At 44.2% G+C, this 27,421-nt stretch overlaps 1 protein-coding gene across 1 annotated transcript in view; it reads left to right on the forward strand.

The window, feature by feature from the left end:
• The first annotated feature begins 13,783 nt into the window (after window positions 1-13,783).
• The window catches only part of FNDC1 (fibronectin type III domain containing 1), a 125,516-nt gene continuing 111,878 nt past the window's right edge, over window positions 13,784-27,421 (forward strand). Inside the window, exon 1 of the mRNA XM_038397624.2 lies at window positions 13,784-14,093. Within this exon, the coding sequence (XP_038253552.1) occupies window positions 13,994-14,093 (100 nt within the window). The 5' untranslated portion in view covers window positions 13,784-13,993. The remainder of the gene's footprint in view (window positions 14,094-27,421) is intronic.

Genomic DNA, 27,421 nt, shown 5'->3' on the forward strand with positions numbered 1-27,421 from the left:
TGTACTGTGTCTGTATTGCATCTTAAACATAGGAACAGCTGGGCTGCCTAGGAAAGAAGCTGCCTGCAAGGAAGCTGCTGGAGCTGAGAAGGGAGCTCAGCTGCTGCTGAAGCCTGGCCTGGAGTGTCAGCTGCTGGATCTGGAGCCCGAACTGTGCTTTGCTCAGAGTTACGAACATTTCAGTTACGGACAACCTCCATTCCTGGGGTGTCCGTAACTCTGAGGTTCTACTGTCATTTTATGGGACAGAAGAGAGATCAGTGATTTTTGCATGATGATTGTTGCAAAGTGTGGAGTTAAAATATTCCATATGTGAAAAGGTGGTTTTGGGTGCATATTGGGCACTGATGAAGTTTAAATATCTTACAGAGGGTCAGCAAGTAATTCTGTGTACCCATTGTATTGAAATTATGTACAGCTAACAAATTGCCTCTGGGGAATGTTAGCTCTTATGGCTGAAACTATGACCACCAAAATTCTAGAGAAGCTACAAGCATGGCTAGCAGGAGTGTGCTTACAGGGACAGCCACATGACTGCACATGGTGAACCATTGCTTTTGGGCTTGGGAAACAAGCACTGAGTGATGCGATCGCATCATTATGCAGGTCTGGGATGAAGAGCACTGGCTGCAGAACTTTCAGATATAGAAAACCACCTTCCAGGAACTGTGTGTGGAGCTCGCCCCAACGCTGTGATACCAGGACACCAAAATGAGAGCTGCTCTCTCTGTGGAGAAGAACAAGGCGATCACTGTGTAGAAGCTGGGGTGGTCAGGGAAGGTGCATGTTTCATGCAACTTCAGGAATTCTTGCCTTTACAGAAAGCTGCAAGCAGGGACTTTCTTTCCAGACCAGAAGATTCCAATGAGGAATGTTGAAATGCCCATAGTGATCCTGGGAGACCCAGCATACTCCTTATTTCTATGGCTCATGAAGCCTTACACGGGAAACCTGGACAGCAGCAAGGAGCCTTCAACAATAGGATAAGCCAGTGCAGAGTGACCACTGAATGTGCCTTTGGCAGATTAAAAGCTTGCTGGTGCTACCCTCCCAAAACTCTTCACACTCATTCCTTGCATCTTCCTGCTTGCTCATATCAGTACCCAGTTCATCCACCCCTTAGGACAGCTTCCAGAAGGATAGCTGGAATTATTCACAGCTATGAGAGCCTACATTAGGACACTGCCTTTCACTGTTATCTCCCTTCCCGCCAAGAGTTTTCTGTGTCTTGCTAATTGTTATTTAATAAAAACATACTCTCTGTAAGGTAATCAATCTTTATTTGTCTCCTACACATTGTGGTTGCTGCTGGAATTAATACACAGTGGCAACTAACATTTGCAGACTACAAATCATGGTCAACAACATTTTCATGCAAGGTGACAAGTTAACAAAGCATGACTAAGTGCTGTATAGAAAGACACATTACTGGTGCTCGTTGTCAAAATGGTGCCTCAAAGCCTCCCTGATTCAAATCGCTCCCAGTTGTGCCCCTCTAATAGCCTTGGCTCCACGCTCCACCCTGAGGAAAACTTTTCACCCTTTTCTACAAATATTATGGAGCGTACAGCAGGCTGTTATAATTTACATCTATCCTGCCAAAGTAATCTGGTATTGTTTCTTTCCATGGCACACAGAAGGTCAGGCACCTCTGATTCCTGTTCAGATTGGGCACTCATGACCATCTGTGATGTGTTCATAACACTGACCACAACAGTAGAGAGCAGTGCAGGATCCATCCTTTCAGACAGAGATGGCGGGTGTACAGTAAACAGGGGCCATTGAAAAATGGCACAAAATGTAGTTAGAGGCCCATGCAGTGATGGGACAGGAAAAACTGCATCATGGGATGTTGAGCCCACACCCATGATGCACTGCGATCCACTCTGCCTTCCCATAACTCCTAGCTGCAGAAAGTGGTGAGTAGCACAGTGGGATAGCCATGCACTGTGCACTACTCTCACTGTCGATGCTGGAGCACCAACTCTGGACACACTACACCAATAGGAGCATTGAGTAAACATGCACAAGCAATGTAATCATAGCGTTTTCTGATTGTTGGCGTAACTTGCATTGACAAAACTCTTTAGAGTAGACAGGGTCTTAGAGTCACTCACAGGTAGTGTTTAGTTTTCCCAGATTACTGGGTGGGGTGGGAGAGCTCAAGCTGGTTCAGTTTTGTATTGTTAAGAGGAACATGTTGAACCTGGCCCTTGTTGCTGCTGACTTTACCTGGCAGAAGGGTTACATAGGTAAAGTTTCACTGTCCCATCTGAAGTGCTACTTTTTTGAGTCTTTCATTCTCTCCTGATTTTCTGGGAATGCAAAGTAGGTGTGAGAAAGAGAAGGTATAGCCTAAAACTACCTTTCCCACCTCCATTGTGGTGTGCACATGGCCAAACTGATACCTCCATGAGAACAGGTGAGTGGTGTAACAGATAATGGATCTGACTATGCATCAAAATATTGCAGGCTCAGTTCCTGCCTGGCTTATAGCTCTGATCTTGGTAGCCTGTCTTTTGAGTTCACCTTTATATATTTAAATCAAAGCTTGAGAAGCAAAGCCCAACACTTTGTGGTCTTGAACCAGTTCCTTTATGATGCCTGGGTAAACCTAGTGGCTGGAGTTTGCACCATCGTTGACTTCGCCCTGCTTCAATTTAGAAAAGCCCTGAGTTGTGCTGAGTTCTAATGACTCTCTGTGGCCACCACTTCAGCAGGGAGCAGTTGAATGCAGCAGGCTCTGGCCATGCTCCCTCCCAGTGATGAGCTGCCAAAATCTTAACAACCGATTCCCTCCTCACCCCACGAGGGGGTCATGGCCCGCCCCCGCCCCCTGGGACTCCTTCCCCATCCAACCCCCCATGTTCCTTGACACCCCCCCCGGGACCCGTGCCCCATCCACCCCCCACCCCTGTCCCCTGACTGCCCCCGGAATCAGGCAGGAGGGTCTTGTGGGCCACTGTAGTGGATGCCCACCCCGCCCTGCCCCTCAGAGCCAGAGGGACCTGCTGGGGGGCGAGGTGGGGAGTCCCGGAGGTGCTTACCTGGGGCAGCTCCCAGTAAGCATCTGGCAGGTCCCTTTGGCTCCTAGGGACGGGGAGTGTAGCTAGCAGGGGAGCAGGGGGAGCGATTGCTCCCCCACTTATCACATCAAAAGTGGTGCCTTAGGCACAGACTCCGTGGGTGCTCCGGGGCTGGAGCACCCACGGGGAGAATTTGGTGGGTGCAGAGCCCCCATCGGCAGCTCCCCACCCCGCACCCGGCCCCAGCTCACCTCACCTCCGCTCCACCTCCTCCCCTGAATGTGCTGCCCCACTCTGCTTCTTGCCCCCCCCTTCCCGCGAATCAGCTGTTTGCACAGGAAGCCTGGGAGGGCTGAGAAGCAAGTGGTGGCTTCGTGCTCAGGCCCAGAGAGGCAGAGGTGGAGGTGAGCTGGGGCCCGGTGTGGGGTGCGTAACTGCACTATAAATAATAGACTAGAAACTGACTTTAAACAGGAGTGAAGCTGACAGTTTCAAGTTACTTTCACGGTATTGCCAACCTCAAATGTTCAAAATTAATGAATCAGGCTCACCAAAAATCATGAGATTGACTTTAAAATCATGAGATTATGTAAAAATAATAGATTTGGTGTTTTTTATTTGCCTTCTGCTTTTTGAGCCTTGAGGGTGCACTGGGGTCACATTTTGAAGCATAGCCACGAGAGCTAGAAACTTCATTTTTCTTTAAGAATGAAGACTGAAATCATCACATCCACTTGACTCCAGGAGCTGGGGCTTTAAGAAAAACAATAATTATCATGAGACTCATGACAAAATCATGAGAGGTGGCAACGCTGCTTTCACTTGTTTAAAGGCTAGTTACTTTCCAGAAGGCTCTTAAACACAACACTGCAGTGACGGAGTTGCAGTTTTCACAGGAGAATATTTAAAACCAAACACCAAGAAAATTCCACATTTAAAAGTTGATATAAAAATGGAGACTATGGAGGTATATCAGGGCCTCTGCAGCAGGAAAGAAAATAAACAGGCACAGGAGCTCTGGGCAGCTCTTCCTCTCGAAAGAAAGTTGGAGGATCAAATCTTCTAGTCCTTAATCAAGTAAAACTTCTATTGCCATTAGTGCCTCCACTAATAGATATTAACATCACAGTGAACATGTGCTCAGCAACTATACATTTCATACTTAAATATCTGAGCCATCTTATCCAGGGCTACACATCTTGTACACATTGGCTCAGGAATTACATTTTCTGGCATATTCTGAACAGTGCTGAGTACACAGATGGTGAATAATACAAATCATGACAATAATAGTCAACTTTATGGACTCTGTGGATGCAATTTCTGTTCTTTGTTCTGGAATTGGCCTGAAACCCTAAGAATTTGAGGCATAAACACATCTGATACTTGTATGACACTTTCTCTTTTATTCCTTTTCTAAAACACAGAACAAAAATGACAAAATGGTTTTCAGTTAAAATCTAGAACTGCATGGCAGGCATTACTCTACAACCCAACTGGGGCAGAATCTACCACCCCTTGGGGGTTAAGTGATCTTCTTTCATCTGATTCTCATTTTCAGTCTTTCTTTCATCATTCTTCCTGACCGCTCTGCTACTTTTCATGCTGTCAAATATGACATCCTTCCCAATCACCTGGGACCAATTGCTGGAGTCTCAGAGAACTGGCTGCCTTGGTTTTGCTCCCATCTATCAGAGCCTCTTTTTTCCAGCACACAACAGAGAGATAAGCTGGTCTAGTGGATAGGGCACTAACCCTGAGAGACCTCGATTCTGCTCTCCCCATGGACTTCCTGTATGGCCTTAGAGACAGAGTTTCAAAGCCTTTTAGGCAGCTAGGCAGCTAGTGGGGTTTACAAAGCACATAATCTACTAGGTGCCTATACCTTTGAAAATCTGACCCTTAGTCTCTATGCCTCAGACTCCCATCTGTACAATGGGGATAACAGCAATTTTCTACCTCACTGAGGGGCTGTGAGAAGAAATAGGTTGGACATTGGGAGGCTCTCAGATACTATGGTGATGGGGCCACATAAGTAGAGTGAGAACTTCTCTATACCACCACTCTCCCTTCCCTGGGTTTTGGCCCCTTCTTTTCGCCCCTCAAATCTCTCTTTTTACTTAATAAGAAAAGGAGTACTTGTGGCACCTTAGAGACTAACAAATTTATTAGAGCATAAGCTTTCATGAGCTACAGCTCACTTCATCGGATGCATTTGGTGGAAAAAACAGAGGAGAGATTTATATACACACACACAGAGAACATGAAACAATGGGTTTATCATACACACTGTAAGGAGAGTGATCACTTAAGATAAGCCATCACCAGCAGCAGGGGGGGGAAAGGAGGAAAACCTTTCATGGTGACAAGCAGGTAGGCTAATTCCAGCAGTTAACAAGAATATCAGAAAGAAAAGGAGTACCGGTGGCACCTTAGAGACTAACAAATTTATTAGAGCATAAGCTTTCGTGAGCTACAGCTCACTTCATCGGATGCATCCGATGAAGTGAGCTGTAGCTCACGAAAGCTTATGCTCTAATAAATTTGTTAGTCTCTAAGGTGCCACCGGTACTCCTTTTCTTTTTGCGAATACAGACTAACACGGCTGCTACTCTGAAACCTAAGAATATCAGAGGAACAGGGGGGGTGGGGTGGGAGGGAGAAATACCATGGGGAAATAGTTTTACTTTGTGTAATGACTCATCCATTCCCAGTCTCTATTCAAGCCTAAGTTAATTGTATCCAGTTTGCAAATTAATTCCAATTCAGCAGTCTCTCGTTGGAGTCTGTTTTTGAAGCTTTTTTGTTGAAGTATAGCCACTCTTAGGTCTGTGATCGAGTGACCAGAGAGATTGAAGTGTTCTCCAACTGGTTTTTGAATGTTATAATTCTTGACATCTGATTTGTGTCCATTCATTCTTTTACATAGAGACTGTCCAGTTTGGCCAATGTACATGGCAGAGGGGCATTGCTGGCACATGATGGCATATATCACATTGGTAGATGCGCAGGTGCGAATACAGACTAACACGGCTGCTACTCTGAAACCTGTTTTTACTTAATGTAAACTTTGTTCTGAGGGCTTGGCTGGATTTCTTCTGAGTCCCCTGCAGTCTCTCTTCAACACCTCCCACCCTCTGCAGAAGGATTCCATCTAATGACTTCCAGATCCTTAATTTAATTACCAGCCCTTTCTTATCTTAATCACCCTGCCTCTGTTTGTAAACAAAATGCTGACTCCCTATTCCAGGGGAACAAGCTGGGAACAGCGTCTCTCCTCTGGAGAACTCACCACTCCACGCTAATGTTGTGCAGTTAAGAGCTCTGCCTGGGAGCACACCTCCTGTATGAAACTCGGGGGGTGGGGTGGGGGGGAGGCAGGAGCCCCCTCTGTCTCCCATAAATGGCACCCCCATCTCCTTGCTGGGGTTCTCTCTAGAACAGGGCCCACTGCTTCCTGGCCTTTAAAGAAGCAGAGTACCCTGTTACACTGTTAGCATCTTTCTTGTTGTTGTCTTCTGCTCAAATGACACAACTTCTAGAAATCAAACATGAAGAACCCTACATGCCAAATAGAATGGGCTATTTCATTAGTTGGTATAAATTAAGCATAAGAATGGCCATAGTGGGTCAGACCAATGGTCCATCTAGCCCAGTATCCTGTCTTCTGACAGCAGCCAGTGCCAGGTGCTTCAATGGGAATAAACAGAACAGACAATTACCTGTCATCCAGTCATCAAGTGATCCACCACCTGTCATCCAGTTCCAGCTTCTGGCAGTTGGAGGTGTAGGGACACTCATAGCATGGGATTGTGTCCTTGACTTTCTTGGCTAATAGACATTGATGCATGAACTTAACTAATTCCTTTTTGAACCCAATCATATTTTTGGCCTTCACAACATCCCCTGGCAATGAGTTTCACAGGCTGACTGTGTGTTGTGTGAAGAAATAGTCTTTGTTTGTTTTAAACCTACTGCCTTTTAATTTCATTGGGTGACCCTTGGTTCTTGTGTTATGATAAGGGGTAAATAATACTTCCTTATTCACTTTCTCCACACTATTCATGATTTTATAGACCTCTATCATATCCTTCCTAAATCGTCTCTTTTCCAAGTTGAACAGTCTTTATAACCTATTGTCATATGGAAGCTGTTCCATACCCTTAATAATTTTGGTTGCCATTCTCTGTACCTTTTCCATTTCTAATATATCCTTTTTGAGATGGGGTGACCAGAACTGCAAGCAGTATTCAAGGAGTAAGCAACCATGGATTTATATAGTAGCAGTTTGATATTTACGGTCTTATTATCTATCCCTTTCCTAATGGTTCCTAACATTCTGTTGGCTTTTTTGAGTGCTGCTGCACATTGAGTGGATGTTTTCAAGGAACTATTCACAATGACTTCAAGTTCTCTTTCTTGGTGGTAACAGCAAATTTAGACCCCATCATTTTGTAGGTATTGTTGGGATTATGTTTTCCAACATGCATTACTTTGCAATTATCAAAATTAATTTTCATCTGCCATTGTGTTGCCTACTCACCCAGTTCTGTGAGATCCCTTTGTAACTCTTCAGTCTGCTTTGGGCTTAACTATGTGAGTAATTTTGTATCATTTGCAAACTTTGCCCCCTGGTTGTTTACCTCCTTTTCCAGATCATTTATTAATATGCTGAATCACACAGGTGCAAGTACAGATCCCTGGGGAACCCAAGGGATAGCTGTTCCACTGATGTCAAGAATATAAGAGATTAATTGACTTCAGTGAAGCTGTGTCATTTTACATTATCTGAGGATCTGCCCCAATGTGTTTTTAGAAATCAAGGAGACATAACTTCTAAAATGTTGCATTTTTCTGATCTAGACATGATTGTAGGATTTTGCAACATGTGCTTATTATTTATCTGTCCTCATGTGTGGGGAATTATTTCCATAAACAAAAGAAAGAGTATTAGCAAACCCTAAATATATATTTTAGGTTGGGCTACATCTTAATCCTAGATATTACACTAATTTGAAATACACTGATATGTAATTATGGAAAATACCTTGATAATACAACCTTCCCCCCCTCACTGACATGGGCAAGGTAAAAGAGAAAAACAAATTCCACATTACTATAGAAACAAGTCCGTACTCATTCAGATATGGTATCCAGGTTGATTTATTACATAGCCACATTCTCTACAGAATTCTATTTCAAAAATATTTGCCAAGGCTATGCAGCTTGTAAAGGCGATTAGATTAAATGGTGTTATTAGGGACACATTACTCCACTCCTACTCACTGCAAACCTCTGCCTTGACTTACTGCAGTTTTCACTGGGTAGGTAATAAAAAAATATTGGAAGAAAAAATAAAACCTTTACATTTTGTAAACTCCACTTGGATTCACTCTTTCTGACATAAACAGATGCCATGCTTTTTCCAACTGGAACTGTGTGTTGTGGTGTTTGTCCTTTTGAAAGCTTGTATTTTAAGAGCAGATATGGGGCCTTATTCAGCTGAGAAGCCTCAGCTCCCATGCAATTTCATTACACATTGAAGTCAATGGAAATTGAGAATACTTAGGGCCTAATGGTATTTAGGTGAATAAATACCTTTAAAAATCTGGCCCTTAATATCTTGCAAGAGACATTCAGCACCTTGGAGGATCAGGCCCCATGCTATCCAACGCCTACTCCCATAGTCTTCCAAAACCAACTCAAATGTCATAGTTATACATTCCTAACAGAGGTGGGCTCAAGACACAGAATTAAGACAGGCTTTGGATTTCTATCAAGTACTAAGTGTCCTCAACTCCCATTGAGCTACACTCATTTAAATTAATTAAAACCCAGAACCCAAATATTGAGATGTATAAATTGGTTTGGGTTGGGACTCTGCCAGGGCAGTCCACAGCTTAAGAAGAGTACTACCTCTTGGTCAGTCCTCCCTGTCATCTGGCATGGGTCTTTAAGAGTTTGGGGTGGCAAAGCCTGAAAGAATATGGGGAGAGAGGAAAGAGGTCCCAGGAAAAAGTAATATTTAAAAGGGATCCTGTTACAGTATCTTTCAGAGCCTGGAGCCTTGCATAGGGGGTAGGGGCAAGGCTCCACTCTCACCCTGTCAATTAGGTATGAGCTGGGAGAAGGAGCCAACTGAATTGGGCTCATAGGTCTTCTGCTTCAGGGATAAAAATAGCAGTGTGGATATTCCCACTTGGATTGGAGCCTGGGCTCTGAAACTCAGTGAGCTGGGATCTGAAAGCCCAGGCTCCAGCCCCAGTGGGAATGTCCACACTGCTATTTTTAGCCCCATAGCTTGAGCCCTGCAAGCCTGAGTTAGTTGATCTGGGCTCTGAGCAGGAGTACAAGTATGGTGGTACCCTCCAGCACCCCGTACCTGCAAGAGATTTCTAGCCGGTACGGGGTGCCAGAAAAACCTGGGGCTGCCAGACGGCCCCATACTGGCAGATCTTCCCCCTGTCCCCACAGCTGCGTAACCCTTCCAGAGGACATGGGGCGGGGGGGCTATGCTCTATTCCTTTCCCCCCTGCCACAGTGGGGAAAGGAGCAGAACTTGGCTAGGGCATTTGATGGGAAGGAAGTGGCTTCCCCAGAAGCATCTGTGAATAAGCACATGAACGGCAGGAGGGAGGGTCTCGACCCATTCCCACAGGGGAGATGTGAGTCACACTGGCTCAAGTGTAATCTCTCTGAGGCCAGATTCAGTGCCCAAGGAATCCAATTCACTGCATGCTCTAATCAAGGAAATTCAGGCAGAGCTCAGGTTTCAGAGTAGCAGCCGTGTTAGTCTGTATTCGCAAAAAGAAAAGGAGTACTTGTGGCACCTTAGAGACTAACAAATTTATGTGAGCATAAGCTTTCGTGAGCTACAACTCACTTCATCGGATGCATTAAGTGGAAAATACAGTGGGGAGATTTATATACACACACCGAGCTGAGCGTTACTGTGGCTGAAACTGAGGCACAGTGGAGGCATGCTGTGTATCACCTTCCATTCAAGAGTGGGGAAACTGAGGCAGTTAATGAGTACTGCCAAATGTATGACACCTGTCCGACTGCTCAAGGTAGGAGTAAAGCAGATGCTTGGGAGAATGCTGAGAATGCCCGTAAGCCTGTCACTTGAAAGATGTTGCATACGGAGAGACTGGGAGAGAGAGAGAGAGAGAGAGAGAGGGCAATGGGACAGCTCACCCCGGAGCCATAACAACATTGATTTAAAATGTTAGAGATGCATATAGTCAGTGAAGAAACATGCTGACTGCATGACTCTGAGATTTCAAATTCTGAGTCAGAAATGTGGCTTCTCACAGTTTTTCTGTGTTGGCGGAACATACAGAATGTAAGTTCCATGCCATTCCACAATCTGTGGGTCTGCAAAACACTCCAGTGTAAAATAAATGTTATGCTAATTATATATAGGAGTAAATCACCAACAAGTTAAGTACCTTAAATATTAGAAGAATAATTAATCAAATTACTAGACATCATCCCGATAATTTATGGGTACACACTAGGGACCCTATCCACTGATGCAGATCCTGGCAGAAGGCTCCCAACAGCAGAAAATCTAGCTGGGGAGGGGGCAGTTGTAAGCATTCTGTTGCAGGGGTGGGAGGGCTGGAGCAGGGGAGCAATGCCTCAAGCTAGCAGTGCTTACCAGAGAAGGAGAATGACCAGCCTGACTAGGAAATGTTCACTGAATCCTATTCATTCTTAACAGCACAATATATATGCTAACAAACTTAAACAAAGACACAAACATAAGGGAGACACTGATAATGTGTTACCAGAAAGTGGGGTGATTGTCCTTCCTATCCTTCTTTCATTTAAGAAGTTTTCAATTTGGGGTGCTGCTGGATCCTCAATAACACCTGGAAGTACAGGTGGCACCAGGGGCCCAAAGCATCATTTTACAACAGCATCTGTTTAACAGATGCCGTTGTCAAATTTTAGAAAGGTAAGGGGGGTGTCTGAGGGGCTGGGAGGAGTCACATGGAGGGTCACGGAGGGGGAGGTCACGTGTCCCCCCTTGTGTCCCTCCCATGAGTGCAGTACCAGTAAGAAATGATTTCTACTTGCACCACTGGCTCTGAGACTTGCTGCCATGGGGCTTTTTTTGTCTAGAGACAATTAAAGAGGTAGGAAATGATTACTCTGTATTTTTTCTGAGTGCTGAGAGTATGCTCAGAAAGGTAAAGAACAAATAGCAGATAAGAGTGTACAGTCTCAGGGCTCTTCAATGAGATCTTTGCTATTGACTTAAATGGAAGTAGGACTGGAGTGTGAGGTCTCCATAAAGGTTAATTGTTTTGCATAAATAAAAAACATAGAAGGGAACTTTTAATGAGCAATTCTGCTTTTCTAAAGTCATTCTCTGAAGTCTCTAAGGAAGAAGTTGTGGAGCAACTTAAAAACTCAGGTGAAGTAAATTGTGAGGACTGGAGGTTATTCCCTCCAGACTGTGATGGAAATGAAGTGTTCTGCAAACCCTTACTCAGACAGGTAGCCTAATTAAACCCACTAGGACTTCTCACATGTGTACGGATAATTGATGTGCACCAGGGTGTGCAGGTTCAAATGCACCAATAGAAGCAGTTAAATATTTGCAATGTGCCCTTTTAACCCAGGAATATTACTGAGGACTGATATATAGCTAACACCCAGTTTATTTCCCACAAAAGGAAAATTAGTAGGTGTCACCAGACTCCTCCTTGTTTTTGTGGATACAGACTAACATGGCTACCCCTCTGATACTAATTACAACTCAGGGAGTCTCATCTTCATTTGGGACCCACTGAGGGTCCAATAACCAAAGCCAGAGAAGTGCAACACCAAGGTAAATCTAGACAAACAGTACAGCTAACAAAGTTAGACTGGTACAGCCAGATTGAGCCATAAGGCTCAGACCTGAGGAAGTGGCAGGGTGTAGCTGTGCCACTGCAGCAGGAGTCTTGGGAAGGAAATGTGATGACACCACTCCTCCCATTCTTCCCCTAAGGAACAAAGGGGAGTAAGTTGCAACACACTGTATAGGGATGCTTCTCTCCGCACCCCTGACGAATACACTAGGGGCAGAGCTTTGGCTCTTACCCATTCCTCACCTACTTCCTTGGGGAGGGAGGAGCATGCTGAAACACTGGGGGTACACTGTATACCAGGCCCAAGTCCAAGAGCCAGGAGTCTGGAGAAGGCTTTGCTGCCTTTGTTTCCCTCAACAGCTGTGTAAGACAGAGAGACCATTTAGCCCTTAACGATTTGGAAAAGCAAGTGGGCACTGAGTTGGTGAGGATGGCTGAGGAGGACAGCTATCTTGGCTGATAAAAAGAGTGGAAGACGTCATGTCAATGTGGGGATGGAGCGTCACAGTATAACATAACATAATACCCATTGGCAACCCTATAAACCTCTTACTGTCTACATACTGCTGAGCTCTGAACCTGCAGTATCCCCTGATGAAAAAGAGATAGGAGTCATTATGGAAACCTCCCAAGATTCCTGCTCAGCGTGCAGCAGGAGTGAAAGCAAACAGGAATCTGACTCACAGGTTCCCTACAAAGATAGAAAATAATACAGATCCTGACCCTGCGGAGACATAAGCACTGCCCAGCTGTAGGTACCTCCAGGGACTGTCATTGCGACTGCTCCTAGAGCATAAAATGTAGCATAGGTAAGTCTTCACAGAATCGGGGCCATGGAGAGGATTATAAAGCCATTAAACTGGTTCTGCCCTCCTCAAGATAACTGCCCAATTGTAAAAAGAAAAGGAGTACTTGTGGCACCTTAGAGGCTAACAGATTTATTAGAGCATAAGCTTTCGTGAGCTACAGCTCACTTCATCGGATGCATCCGATGAAGTGAGCTGTAGCTCACGAAAGCTTATGCTCAAATAAATTTGTTAGTCTCTAAGGTGCCACAAGTACTCCTTTTCTTTTTGCGAATACAGACTAACACGGCTGCTACTCTGAAACCTGTCCAATTGTAGTTACTTCATCTGAAAGGTGATCTGTAAAAACGATTAAGGAATAGTAGTTTTAGGATGTTTTTAGACTGCCCTAAATTCGGTAGAGCCTGCTTCTTAAACTGCCTGTTCCTTGTTGTTGCTGGTGGCAAGTGGCAACCAGTCACATCATCCATAGAGACAGGTTTCAGAGTAGAAGCCGTGTTAGTCTGTATTCGCAAAAAGAAAAGGAGTACTTGTGGCACCTTAGAGACTAACACATTTATTAGAGCATAAGCTTTCGTGAGCTACAGCTCACTTCATCGGATGCAAGTGAGCTGTAGCTCACGAAAGCTTATGCTCTAATAAATGTGTTAGTCTCTAAGGTGCCACAAGTCCTCCTTTTCTTTCATCATCCATAGAGGGGGCAAGTCACAGGTCGGTGGGGGAGGCAGGCGCTCGCTGGAGGCTTCAGAAGACCGGGCGGGTGCCAGCAAGGACTGGTGTGGGGAGTTCCGGAGGGCGATAGGGAGGGACTGGAGCGCCTCAAGTCTCAGCGATGAGGAGGGGGATGGAGCGTGTGTCTCTGGACTGCGAATAGATTTAAGTAATGACAGGGCCAAGCCCCAGAAAGATAGCAGGGAGGAGGAGGGGAAATAAATTCCTTGGTGTGGAAGTGACAGGACACTGAAGCCACAACGCAGGGGACAGACAACGTTTTGGGCGGGGGGACGATTTTCCCGCCTTCCCCATAAATCAGCGAGTGGCGCGGGGGAGGGGGAAATGAAGGCAGGTTGCAAGGCTCCTTCCCGCCCCCAGCCTCCTGTGGCAATCTCCCGGGGCGCCAGGAGGAGGAGACAGAGGGACGGCGCTGGGGAAGCGGAGCGGCGGCCGCGGCTCCGCTCGAGATGAAGGGAAGTGGCGAGGCTCGAAGGCAGAGGCAGCGGGGCTGAGCGGGGAGCTGCGGGATCGTCCTAGCGCCTCTGCCGCCCCGCCCGGGCTGACTCCGGCGCGCACCGGCTCCATGGCTGCCGCCGCCGCCCGGGCTCCGCTGCGGCTGCCCTGGGCAGCGCTTTTGCTCCTCGCTGCTGCGCTGCTGCACTCCGGCTCCCGCGCGGCCCCAGGTACGGTCTCCCTCCCCGGCTCCGGGCGCGGTGCGGTTGATCGGGGGGGGGGCAGGGGGTGCGCCGCTGCCTTGCGCGTCTGCCCCCCCCCCCGGCAGCCTTGTGGGCAGGCAGGGCGAAGAGGAGGCGCTGGGCTGCGCGGAGCACAGGTGCATTACAGAAGTGGATTGCACCGCTGAAATGAACGCAGCCGGGGCCCCAGCCGCTACCCCGGGGTGAGGGAGATCAGGCGCCGTCCCGATCAGTGGGGATGGAGCAGGTCGGAGGGGTGCGAGGCGGAGACCCACGCGGCACAACCCCTCACTCCATAAGCAAAATAACTTCATCAAGCCCACTTTAAATCAGCGGGGGGGGGGGCACCCTACAGCTCAGCGGTGCCTTGGAAACCGGGCAAATGTACTCCCCGCTCAGGTCCTTGGGAGGTCAGCTCTTCATCCTCCTCCTCCTCGCCGCGCCAGTGGGAACCCCGCGTACTTCCCGGGATCACCATTTGCCGTGGTGTGTAAACGGCTGATTGCCTCCCCTCCCCTCCCGTTCTCACCCTCCGAAGCCGTGTGCGTTTTAGGGGTGGCTTCGGTTTGCAGGAGGGCAAGTCGTGGCAGCAGTATGTGTCCGTGCTAGTGGTTTCCCGCTAAATGGAGGCCGTTTTGCGGCCAGTCTCGCCCGGGGGCACATATTTGGCAGCGATGTTTAGTGTGTTGATCGTGCCCTGGGTATAATTAAAATGACAAGGTATTAGAAAAAAGTCAGAAAGCCCTACTTACTTGGGGATTTATTTTTTCCCGGATCTCCCTGTTAACTGCAAGATCAAGTACTTGGTTGTGCTTTTTAAAAAAAAGGCATCTTGGAAGTAAGCAAAGAATGTCACAGGTTAACTTTTACAAAGGCCTTAAATCATGTGTCCGACATTATAAATGTGGCAAGGATATGAACCTTTCTAATGTATTTCAGTCTCCTGTTGCTCAGAAGCAACTTTGATCTGTTTGTTTGTTTGTTGATTCTGTGAAAGGACATTTGTTTCCACTGCAGAAGCACCCTGTCTTTATGACTAAAACACCTGTAGCTCTCTGTTGTTTTCTTCCTTCCACTGTCCTCTTTATGTTCCTCTGGAATCATGTTTGTTTGCTGTGGCGGAGTGAGCTCTGTCACATTTCCCAGTGCTACCCACCCCTCTTCCCCGTCGCCTTACACACTATAAATCACTCCAGATCTTGAATGTTTTAGCTGGGTCGTTCTTTGGAACCTCAAACCATGGTTTATCTCCACCACATTAACACAGAATTTACAGTTGAAACGCTGTCCAGATCAGAGAGGGCCAAACTAGCACAAATATATCTGGGGAAATAAATCAAATTAGCTGAAAAATGTTTTATTTACATGTCCCATAGAAGCTGCATTGGAATGATAATTTGTTTAATCTGTTCCCTGGAAAACATTTACTATCTCCAGCAGCCGAACCCCTCATTAAGTTCTGAAGATAACAGTGATGGAGCTGCATTCAGCTGGTGGCAGAGACAGCCAAGGCAGTTAAGTGCTCCGGCTGAAAGGATATTCATAATTAAAATTAATACCCTACGTTAGAACTATTTCCCTCCTATTGCACTTAATGTCAATGCCTGGTAGCTTTTATTACTGTAGTTATTAGATGCTAACTTATCAATCATACTTTGCAGTGATTTTTAAGAGTACTCTTGCCTGTCCCAAAGGGAGTTGACTTTCGGCACATCCCGTTCTTGAACATAGGGCCTGATTTTTCTCTCACTTTCATCAGTGTAAAGAGGTGAAAGCTCAGCTGAAGTCAGTGTGGTCTGGCTGAGCTGTGCTTGGGACAGGACTGGGAGACTGGGGTGGGAAAGGTGGCTTTGTGCCGTGTTTGCAGCTCCTCGGTGCAGGGAGAGCTGGGGGTGGGTTTAGCCTACTTTACAGCAATTTCAGAACTGCTCTAAGTTGTGTGCAGCTGCCTATGGCACCAATGGACTGTTCTGAGCCTGAAATCACTGGAGCAAAGCAATGCTTGTGCTATGCTCCAGTTCCTCAGCCCCACAGGGACCTTTTACCCAGCCCCTATCTCAGCTCCCTGCCACCTAGAGATTCTCCCTATTCAGGGGAAATCCTCAGTAGGCCAGCAGTTCTTTGGCACCTCCAGAACAGGGCCCAGGAGCCTGACCCAATAGTGTAATCATGCTCTAATTTGGGGGTAAGTAAAAATCAGGCACCTGGAGCCTGCTCCTGCAGTCTCTACTCAGACAGAAGTATTTGCCCGAATCAGGCAGCTAGGTTGGGCCTCTGTTTGGTAAAGCAGAATTATTTTCATTTGGTTGTGATCCTCTTTCACAAAAATTGGACAGAATGAAAGTGCTGTGATTCTCTGAACACTGCATGGGAAACCATCATGCTTTTCTTTTTCTTAAATGTCTTAAACGTCTTGCACTTCAGCTTGTCCCCATTGCCCTGAATTGGTCATTACTTTGTTCCCCTTTTGCACCTGTGTCTGGCAATGGACTTTGTTTCTAATTAGACAGGTCATGGACAGTGCACAGACCATGACATCATTCAATATTTGTTTCATATGTGACTTCTCATAATGGCACATCTGACACTTAAATTTACTTCCTAGATCTCAATAGCACATTAGGTGTATTAATTATTAATTTCTCCCCTATGAACAGCTTAGATATTTGATATGACTTCATATCAGGAAGCTCACTCACTCCTGCACTCCTCTCATCAGCACTGCATGAGGGAATGAACTGCTTGCTGTTCTTTTTCTCTGATAGCCTTCAGAGGGCACTAACAGCAATACAGCAGCATGACACATCTTGTCAACTTTCGCATTGTACAGTTAACTATGGTAGCTACTGTGCTTTCCCTCCCCATGAAGGAACCTACAGAGTTTTTACAATAGTGGAAAGCAGTAGTAATGATGAGTAGCTGCTAGATGGGAGATTTAGGGCTTCCCAATTAATTTGAGGCTAGTTTTATTAATTTTGGACTATGATTGCTTTCTTTATTCACAAGGGAGCTCTTTTTTTTTTTTTTTTTTTTTAAAGCTTCTGTGTCCTAAATAAGCAGTAATTTTTGGAGAGAAGTATTAACTCTGTAGATGCGATGGATTAAAACACTGAATATACCAACACAATTTTGAAGATGGGTTCATTTATTTTTTCTGCTTATTAGAGTCCCAAGTTTGATGCTTGCCCCTATGTTCATAATCCAAATTTTGGCTATATCCTAGACACTTCGGCAGTTACTGAAAAGCATTTTGACTTCACTTGCACAGGTTAAGAGATGATGGACTGGTCCTCCACGGAAGTGAGATGTAGATGTTAAGCCCCTACCTTATCAAGAATCCAGTTTAATTCTCTTATATTAAATTAATTTTGAAAACTGTAATAATCATGTGTTTGCTGCACAGTAGTTAAATATTCAGTGACACTGGCTCAAAACCCATTTCTCTAACCAGTGCTGACAACCCCAAGTGTCCAAAAATCATGACTCAGGTCCCCAAGATTATATGATTGGCTTAGAAATCATAAAATTTTTAAAATAACAAATGTTGGTTTACCTTTTGATTTTGATTTACCTTCTGATTTTTGAGCCTTTGTGTTCATGTTTTCAAGCTGTTCTCTGCAACCAGGTAGTCCATAGATTTACTTTTTAAAAATAATTGAAATCTGGGATTTTCCTGCAATCACTTGACTACAGGAACTGGGGCTGTAAGAAAACCCATGAAATATAGAGAGAGTTGCAATCGAATCACAGGATTGGAAACCCTGTAGATCAGACTAATTCCTCCTACAATATGTTATATTTTGTATTTCACTTCTCATTTCTCTGACCCCAATTCAGCAAGTTACTTAAGCGTGTGAGTGGTCCCATTGAAGTCAATGAGACTACTCAGTTTCTTAAAGTTAGCCATATGATCAAGTACCTTGCTGAACTGGGATCTTTATTGCTAGAAAATCTGCAGGAAGTCACAATCTCTGATTTTAGGAGAGCACTCGCTAATGCTGTTCATCATTCGCTTGAAGCCATGAAACTCTGTTTGGGACATACATCATCACTTGATTGCTGTGGGAATAATAATGATGTCAGCTATAGGGGATTATGACATCAAGTGAAGATTAAGTAGCAGAAGCAGATAAACTCTTCACAAATAAAAATTGTGGCCAATATTTTCAAATTTAGGGGCCTAAATTAGGCCCCAAAATTCATATTTATGCACCTAAGTAAAAGTGGCCTGATTTTCAGTAGCCAAATGAATCAAAGTAAGCTACATGTTCTCGCCAACCTTGGAAATTAGGCCACTGCTATTTATGTGGCTCAACATGGATTTAGATGCCTAAATTTGAAAATGTAGGCCTAAATTTTAATGAAAATGGCTCGGATCCTAAATATCTTTGAGGCTTTAGATCAATATCCTGAAGTAATAGTGAATTTCTGGGGGAAAAAAAACCCCAAACAAAAATATATGGCACATAAGAATTATTATATAAACAGATTGCTTTTCTTTAAAAAAATGTCATTTAGTTATTACAGAGCCAAGAATTAAACTTTAACCATGTTGTAAGGAAATCAGTCTAACCTTCTCCCGAAACTGATCAGTGGGGAAAAAGAGCCCTGAGGAACTTCCATCTAAAACCAAGTATACATTAGAATGTAGTTTGGAGAAGTCTGTATTTTAAATCACTCCTTTTCATCTTGAAACTTGATCATCAAAGCCCAGCTCTTCATAAAACAAAGTTTATTACCTTTAAGGATTGTGGAGCTTGGTCATATTTTGTCATTCCATACAGCTGTTTTACCATTACTCAGTCTTCACGTCTTTTGGTCATCCCACAATAATCCTTGTTCCTAAAGTCATACAGCCCTTTTTGGGTCTTGTGTTCTTCTGGAATTAAATAGGCTGTTTTTCAAAGGTTTCTTGGAGGGGTCAGTGGTTCTTATCCTTGCAACAACTGATAGATATGTTAAGAGGCCAACCCTGCTAATACTAATTGAGTGTAATGTTCCTGAGAGGAGTCCTGTTGACTTCAGTGAGATTACTCATGATAGTAGGCACTACACTAGATTGTAAGTTTTTGCAGGCTCAGGGCCATAGATTTTAAACACAAATAATTCTATTAATTGACACCCAGAAAACCAAAGCAGAGTAGGAGTTTATAGTGTACATATAAATAAGATTGAGACAGAGTGACAAGGTGGGTGAGATAATATTTTTTTTATTGGACCAATTTCTGTTGGTGAACGAGACAAATTTTAGTGCTTACACAGAGATCTTCTTCAGGTATGGGAAAGGTACAGATAAATAAGAGAAGCATATGCCTTCTCCCAAATGTTAATAATTTACCTGATGCCAGGGTTTAAAGCATGAAACCACCATAGAAATACAGTGATCATGAAGCATATTATATTGGCATGCATGAGATATCTTGGAGTTGGAAGGGGAAGGGAAAGGGAAATAACCCTTTCCTTTGTTAGTGGAAGTTCTCTACTTGGGGCACAGAGAGCCTGATTTGTCATTGTCATATCGCCACTTTCGTGGGTATTAATTGACTCCCTACTTCTTTATTGTGTTGACCAAGGCCTGAATTGGCATATAAACTAAAATAATACCTTAAATATCTAGATGTAGTTCCTACCCCTTGCCCCTGGAAAGGGTTCAGGCACATCAGTGAGGCAGCAGGGAGGGACTTGTAGTCTCAGATACCATTGCAGTATCTGTTGTGTGTGGAAATAGAGAACCTCGTTTGCCATGGCTGTTGATGTTGTACACTCATGAGCAATAAAATCACCCTTCCCAGGCCCTCAAGATAGTGTTAGTTACACTGAGACAAAATACCATCCCATTTCCCCCTTTTAACAGGTCAGTGATATGTGGAGAGGATCCCTGCCCCGACTTTTTTTTTTTTTTTTTCTGAAATGACCCCCAGCTGACCAGTATAAACCAGCCAGGTTCTGACACTCATACTAATTATTATCTTGTTCCACAAACAGCCCTATTAAAAACTGGCTCTGCCTGAGCAAGTGCACTGTACTCTAAGCCAGTGGTTCTCAAACTAGGGATGCCGCTTGTTCAGGGAAAGCCCCTGGTGGGCCGGGCCGGTTTGTTTACCTGTTGCGTCTGCAGGTTCGGCCGATTGAGGCTCCCACTGGCCGCGGTTGACTGCTCCAGGCCAATGGGGGCTACAGGAAGAGCAGCCAACACATCCCTTGGACCGTGTCACTTCCCGCAGCCCCCATTGGCCTGGAGCGGTGAACCGCGGCCAGTGAGAGCCTCAATCGGCTGAACGTGCAGACACAACAGGTAAACAAACCTGGCCCGCTAGGGGCTTTCCCTGAACAAGCGGTGGCTTTAGTTTGAGAACCACTGCATCTAAGCCCTAGTCTACGCTGGGGGTGGAGGGGGATCGATCTAAGTTACGCAACTTCAGCTACGTGAATAATGTAGCTGAAGTCGACGTACTTAGACCGTGATGAGTCGACTGCTGCTGCTCCCCCCTTGTCTCTGCGTGCCCCTCTCATGACGGTGGAGTACAGGAGTCGACGGGAGAGTGCTCAGGGGTAGATTTATTGTCTAGACTTGACACGATAAATGGATCCCCACTGGATTAATCGCTGCCTGTCGATCCAGTGGGTAGTGTAGACATATCCTTACATAGCAAAAAAGAGCAGAGGAAAACAATCCCATAACTGGGATCCTCTTTCCGTATGATCTAATGGTATCTTCTCACATAGAGCATACCCTTCTGAGGGAGAGAACCCTAGTTAATAGGAAGAGAAAGGGAATAATAATGGTGGATTTGATTTTTAGAAATGGAGATTGCTGGGTTTGTGATGACCGGGAGAACCACATGGTGAACTGCCTGCCGGGTGTGACGGTTGTGGATCTCACAAGACATCCAGATAGATTTATGTGCAGTGCTGGGGAGGAGCTGGTGATGGTGGTATATGAAGGTACCAATGACATAGGGAAAGGTAGGAAAGAGGTCCTGGAGGCCAAGTTTAGGCTGTTAGGTAAGAGATTAAAGTCCAGGACCTCCATGATTGCATTCTCTGAAATACTTCCAGTTCCATGCGCAGGGTCACTTAGACAGGCAGAACTGCAGGGTCTCAATGCGTGGATGAGATAGTGGTGTAGGGAGAAGGGTTTTAGATTTATTAGGAACTGGGGAACTTTTGGGGAAAGGGGGAGCCTGTACAGGAAGGATGGGTTCCACCTAAACCAAAACAGAACCAGACTGCTGGCATGTAAGATTAAAAAGCTTGTAGAGGATTTTTTAAACTAAGGGCTGTGGGAAAGCAGACAGATGCGGAGGAACACATGGTTCAGGTGTAGATATCCCTTAGGGATGAATTTAATAAAGAAGGAACTCTACATCTTAGTAAGGAGGGTAAGAAAGAAGTTGGTAAAGTACAGGTAGGAGGACCTAGTGAAGAACGGTCAACTGTAAGAGAGTCCCGTTTAAATATTACATGTAAAGGCAAGCAAATGAATATTGACAAAATTGTATACAAGTGCTAGAAATTTAAAGATCAACATGGGCGAACTAGAGTGCTGGCATTACGAGGCTATTGAGATAACAGGCATTGCAGAAGCTTTGTGGAATGATGATAATCAATGGGCCACAGTAATATCCAGGTACAAAATATCTAGGAATGACAGGAGTAGGTTGTGCTGGTTGGGGAGTGTCACTATGTGGGAAAGGAAGCATAGAGTCAAATAAAGTAAACCTTCTAAATGAATCAATGGATCATAGAATCTCTATGGATAGAAATTCCATGTTTGAATAATAAGAGTATAGTAGTAGCTATATCCTACTGGCCACCTGATCAGGATGGTGACAGTGATTGTGAAATCAAGAGATTAGAGAGGCTTCAAAGGCAGAAAACACAATACTAATGGGGGATTTCAACTATCCCCATATTGACAAAGTACATGTTCCCTCAGAACAGGATGCAGAGATAAAATTTCTAGACACTGCTTCTTGGAGTAGCTAGTCCTGGAACCCACAAGGGCAATTCTTGATTTAGTTCTAAGTGGCACACAGGATCTGGTCCAAGAGCTGAATATAGCACAACTGCTTGGCCATAACATAATTAACATCTTTGTGGAGGAAAAATGCCAAAGAAACCCCACCACAGCAGCATTTAACTTAAAAATGGAGGACAACACAAAAATGAGGAAGCTAGTTCAATGGAAATTAAAAGGAACAGTCACAAGGTTGAAATGCTTACAACCTGCATGGAGACTGTTTAAAAACACCATAATAGAGATTCAAACTAAATATATACCCCAATTCAAAAAACAACCACAACAAAAAAAGAACCACCATGGCTAAATGGCAGAGTAAAAGAGGCAGTTAGAGGAAAAAGTTCTGTAAGAATTGGAAGTCAATTCCTAATGAGGAAAATAGAAAGGAGCATAAACTGGCAAGTCAAGGGTAAAAGTATAATTAGACAAGGGACACTTTGAAGAGCAACTAGTTAAAGGCATAAAAACAGCAATATTTTAAAAGTACATCGGAAGCAGGAAACCTGCCAAACAGTCAGTGGGGGTCACTGGACAACCAAGCTGCTAAAGGAGCACTCAGGGAAGACAAGGCCATTGCGGAGAAACTAAATAAATTCTTTGCATTGGTCTTCACTGCAGAGGATGTGGCAGAGGTCCCCACACCCAACCCATTCTTTTTAGGTGACAACTCCGAGGAACTGTCCTAGAGTAAGTTGTTGACAGAGATGATTTTGGAACAAATTGATAAATTAAACAGTAATAAGTCACCAGGACCAGATGGTATTTACCCAAGAGTTCTGAAGGAACTCAAATATGAAATTGCAGAACTACTAACTGTGGTATGTAAACTATCGATTAAATCAGCCTCTGTACCAAATGACTGGAGGGTAGCTAACTCCTATTTTTTAAAAAAAGGCTCCAGAGGCTATCCTGGCAATTACGGGCTGGTAAGCCTCACTTTAATTCCAGGCAAATTGGTTGAAACCATAGCAAAGAGCAGAATGATCAGAAACATAGCTAAACACAATATGTTGGGGAAGAGTCAACATGGCTTTTGTAAAGGAAAATGGTGCCTCACCAATCTATTGGGATTCTTTGAGGGTATCACAAAGAACGTGGACAAAGGTGATCCACTGGATATAGTGTACTTAGACTTTCAGAAAGCCTTTGACAAGGTCCCTCACCAAAGTCTCTTAAGCAAAGTAAGCAATTACGGGATAAGAGGGAAAGTCCTCTCATGGATCAGTAACTGGTTAAAAGATAGAAAACAAGTGTAAGAATAAATGGTCAGTTTTCACTGGGGGAGAGGTGAATAGCAGGGTCCTCCAAGGATCTGTACTGGGACCTGTGCTGTTCAACATACTCATAAATTATCTGGAAAAGGGGGTGAACAGTGAGGTGTCAAAATTTACAGAAGATACGAAAGTACTGAAGATAAATCCAAATCTGACTGTGAAGAATTACAAAGGGATCTCACAAAACTGGGTCATTGGGCAAGCAAATGGCAGATGAAATTCAATGTTGATAAGTGCAAAGTAATGCACATTAGAAAACATAATCCCAGCTATACATACAGAATGATGGCGACTAGATTAGCTGTTACCGCTTAAGAAAGAGATCTTGGAGTCACTGTGAATATTTCCCTGAAAACATTTGCTCAATGTGCAGCAACAGTCAAAAAAGTTAACAATGTTAGGAACCATTAGGAAAGGGATAGATAGTAAAACAAAAATATCATAATGTCACAATATAAATCCCTGGTATGCCCACATCTTGAATACTGCATGCAGTTCTGGTCACCCATCTCAAAAATACAAATTAGAATTTGGAAAGATACAGTGAAGGGGAACAAAAACGATTGTAGGTATGGAATAACTTACACACACGGAGAGATTAAAAAGATTGGGACTGTTCAGTTTAGAAAATAGATGACTAAGGAGGGATGTGATAGAAGTCTATACAATCAGGAATTGTGTGGAGAAAGTGAACAGGGAGTATTATTTACCCCTTCTGTGATGCTACACCCCATATTCTTCATAGAAATATTGTTATGATCTGAATATGGCATAACTAAGATGTTTCATGTAAGATGGGTCATGTAAGGTATCATTGGAAAGGTTATGTTTTACTGAATATGATTATCCTATTTGTATACATGTATCATTTCTGTATCTGAAGTTGGGAATATTGACTATATAACAATTACAACTGTGATCACAACTGAGAAACACCCATCAGACAGTATGCAATCAGCCTGGATGTGCCCTTAGGAAAGACAATGGGCTGAAAATGCTTTGAAAATGCTGATCTCTCATCTTCCTGGAGTTCCTTCCTGTGGACCTTTCAAATAAACCTTGTCTCATGGTTGCTTTAACATTGCAAGGTCATGTGATAATGTCACCTGGTATGGAGTATCATCTTGGACACTGCCGGTATTTTTCCACTGGAAACAAAGGATTCGCAGCTTATGTAAATACTATTTAAGGCTGGAAAGTGAGTCAATCAGGGATCTTCTCCATTGCGTCCCCGCTCAAGAAGGAAGACTGGTGAAAACACCCGAAGAAACAAACAAACTAAGCTGGGGAAAGGCAGGGGCTGTGTCCAGGTTAAGACGGGTCTAGCCTGTGAAGAAAAATAACTGGAACTCTGAGCTGCAGAAACTCTGTAACCTTGCCTAACCAACATTTAGGGTGAGAAATTACTACTTGTAACCTGTTTCTTTAGTGTATTAAGCTTAGTTTGCGTGTTTTGTTTTATTTGCTCAGAAATCTGCTTTGTTCTGTTTGCTATCCCTTATAATCACTTAAAATTTACTTTTTGTAGTTAATAAACTTATTTTTTGTTTCAAAACCCAGTTTGTGCAATTTATATTGGGGGGGGGGGGGGGGGAAGGGAGGCAAAAAGCTGTGCATATCTCTCTCCACATTGAGGGAGGGGGCGATTTTTTTATGACCTTGAGCTGTACAGATCTCTATATACAGCACAAGACAATATTATTTTGGGTTTACACCCCAAAGGAGGTGTGCACATGAGTGCTGGGTAAATCCCTGAGCTGAATCTTCCCACACAGAGCTGATTTCAGTCTGTGTCTGCAGCTGGGTGTGACCTTACCTGTGGGTGTGCTAGAGAAGGCTTGAGGGCCTGGCACAGCAGGACAGTGTGAGGAAGCCCAGGCTGGTGGAATGGGCTGGCTCAGGGGACCCCAGTATATCAGACACACCAGACGGGGGGGGGAGGGGTCCAACCTGTCACACCTTCACTAACCGAAGAACCAGGGGTCACCCAATGACCCCAGCCTGTGGAACTTGTTGCCAAGGGATGTTGTGAATGTCAGAACTATTAACTGGGTTAAAAAAAGAATTGTATGTGTTCATGGAGGGTAGGTCCATCAATGACTATTGGCCAAGATGGTCAGTGACACAGCCCCATGCCCCAAGTGTCCTACACCTCCAACTGGCAGAAGCTGGGTGTGAACGACAGGGGATGGATCACTCAAAATTGCCCTGTTCTGTTCATTGCCCTGTTCTGTTCATTGCCCTGGCAACTGTTAGAAGACAGGACACTGGGCTAGATGGACCACTGGTCTCACTCAGTGTGGTCATTCTATATTCCCTTGCATCATATATGGAAGTGATGCCAACTTCAGTTGCATATCTGTGGGTTTTTTACTGGTGAATTCTTTGCAGACAGCACATAAGATTAGGTACTGAGAAGTTGTGGGAATGAAAAGCAGAGAGCTCGCAGGACTAATAGAAGGCACACAGCCCTTTGCAAGATCAGGGCCATTGTGTCTTTCATGATCAGCATTAAATTCTCTTTGCTGTGACCCTTCCCATTGAGTTTTTGATCTGATTCTTCTCACAGTTTCATCATTTGTTTGACGTCTCTTCTCTCTAAAGTTACTGCATGAATAAAGACAGGTTTCAGAGTAGCAGCCGTGTTAGTCTGTATTCGCAAAAAGAAAAGGAGTACTTGTGGCACCTTAGAGACTAACAAATTTATTAGAGCATAAGCTTTCGTGAGCTACAGCTGTAGCTCACGAAAGCTTATGCTCTAATAAATTTGTTAGTCTCTAAGGTGCCACAAGTACTCCTTTTCTTTTTGCATGAATAAAGCAAGTTCTAATGCCTGTGACAGAAATAACCCCATGTTGGCTTCATTTGACTGAGACTTTAACATAGTTTTAAATGTGCTTTGTTTTTATTTAATGTACATATTTGACTAGTATCAAGGGCCCACTTGTGGTTAAGGCACTGGACTAGGACTCAGAAGATCTGCTTCAGTCTCTGGCTTTGTTACAAACTTCTGGAGTGTCATTGGACAAACTATCTAATCAATCTTTGTGTTTCAGCTCCCCCTTTTTTAAAATGGAATGAGTAACATTTCCCTCCCCACTGGTGTGCGGTGAGGATTAATTCAGTGATGTATGTAAGGTAGTATAATGACAAGCACCCTAGAAAAGCCTACAATGAATTTATTGAGCTACTTACTGTGGGTTTGACCCAAAGTCCATGGGACTCTTTCCATTTGGCTTCTATGGGTTTTGGATGAGGCCCTGCTTTTGAGGAGGTCAACCATAATAGTGTTTTAAGAATGTCTTTCTCAGTGGCAAAATGAATGTGAGGAATGTTCAAAGATTCCCACCAGAAATATGCAATTACTGTATGTTGATTTAAAACTTGGTGCATTAAACTTTTAAATAGCTTGCATATTGTAACCATAAACCAGTAAGCTACTGACTAATTGTCTAATTCCACTTTATATTTGGCATTTTAACATCCTGATCATTTATCCTGTTATATGAACTTCCTCCACCTTGTTTTCATAAAATGCCCCTAAAAGGCAATTCAGCAAAATAGAGTGGGGGGGAAATACCTCAGTTCCCTTTATGGAATTGGATGTTGCACTTATATTAGTTCCAAAATAGTCAGTGATAGAATTGGGCTTTAAAGGGATGCTACCAAGTCATTTAGGGTCACAATGTAGATATTTGGCTAGATCAGTGGTTCTCAGCCTATTTGCTATTTTGGGTTGCATATCACAGTTGTCAATTTTCGTGCAGTAAATAAGCACCCTGACTTTCACAATAAGCCAAAAATCAAGTTAATCCCATGCCAAAACAAGCCAATCCCTAAGAATCCCAACACTCTGTGACTAGATCCCCCTGGTGTGGAGTCTGAGACTGTGGTGGGCCAGCTGTACACCCCTGACTCTCTCCACTACTTGCCCCTGCTTGCTGAGAGCTGATCAAAAAAAAAAAAAAAGAGAAGCAACAAGCTACAACATCCAAGAAGCTACAAGCCAAACAAGCAAC

The sequence above is a fragment of the Dermochelys coriacea genome, chromosome 3 (genome assembly GCF_009764565.3).
Source record: "Dermochelys coriacea isolate rDerCor1 chromosome 3, rDerCor1.pri.v4, whole genome shotgun sequence".
Taxonomy (NCBI): Eukaryota; Metazoa; Chordata; order Testudines; family Dermochelyidae; genus Dermochelys; species Dermochelys coriacea.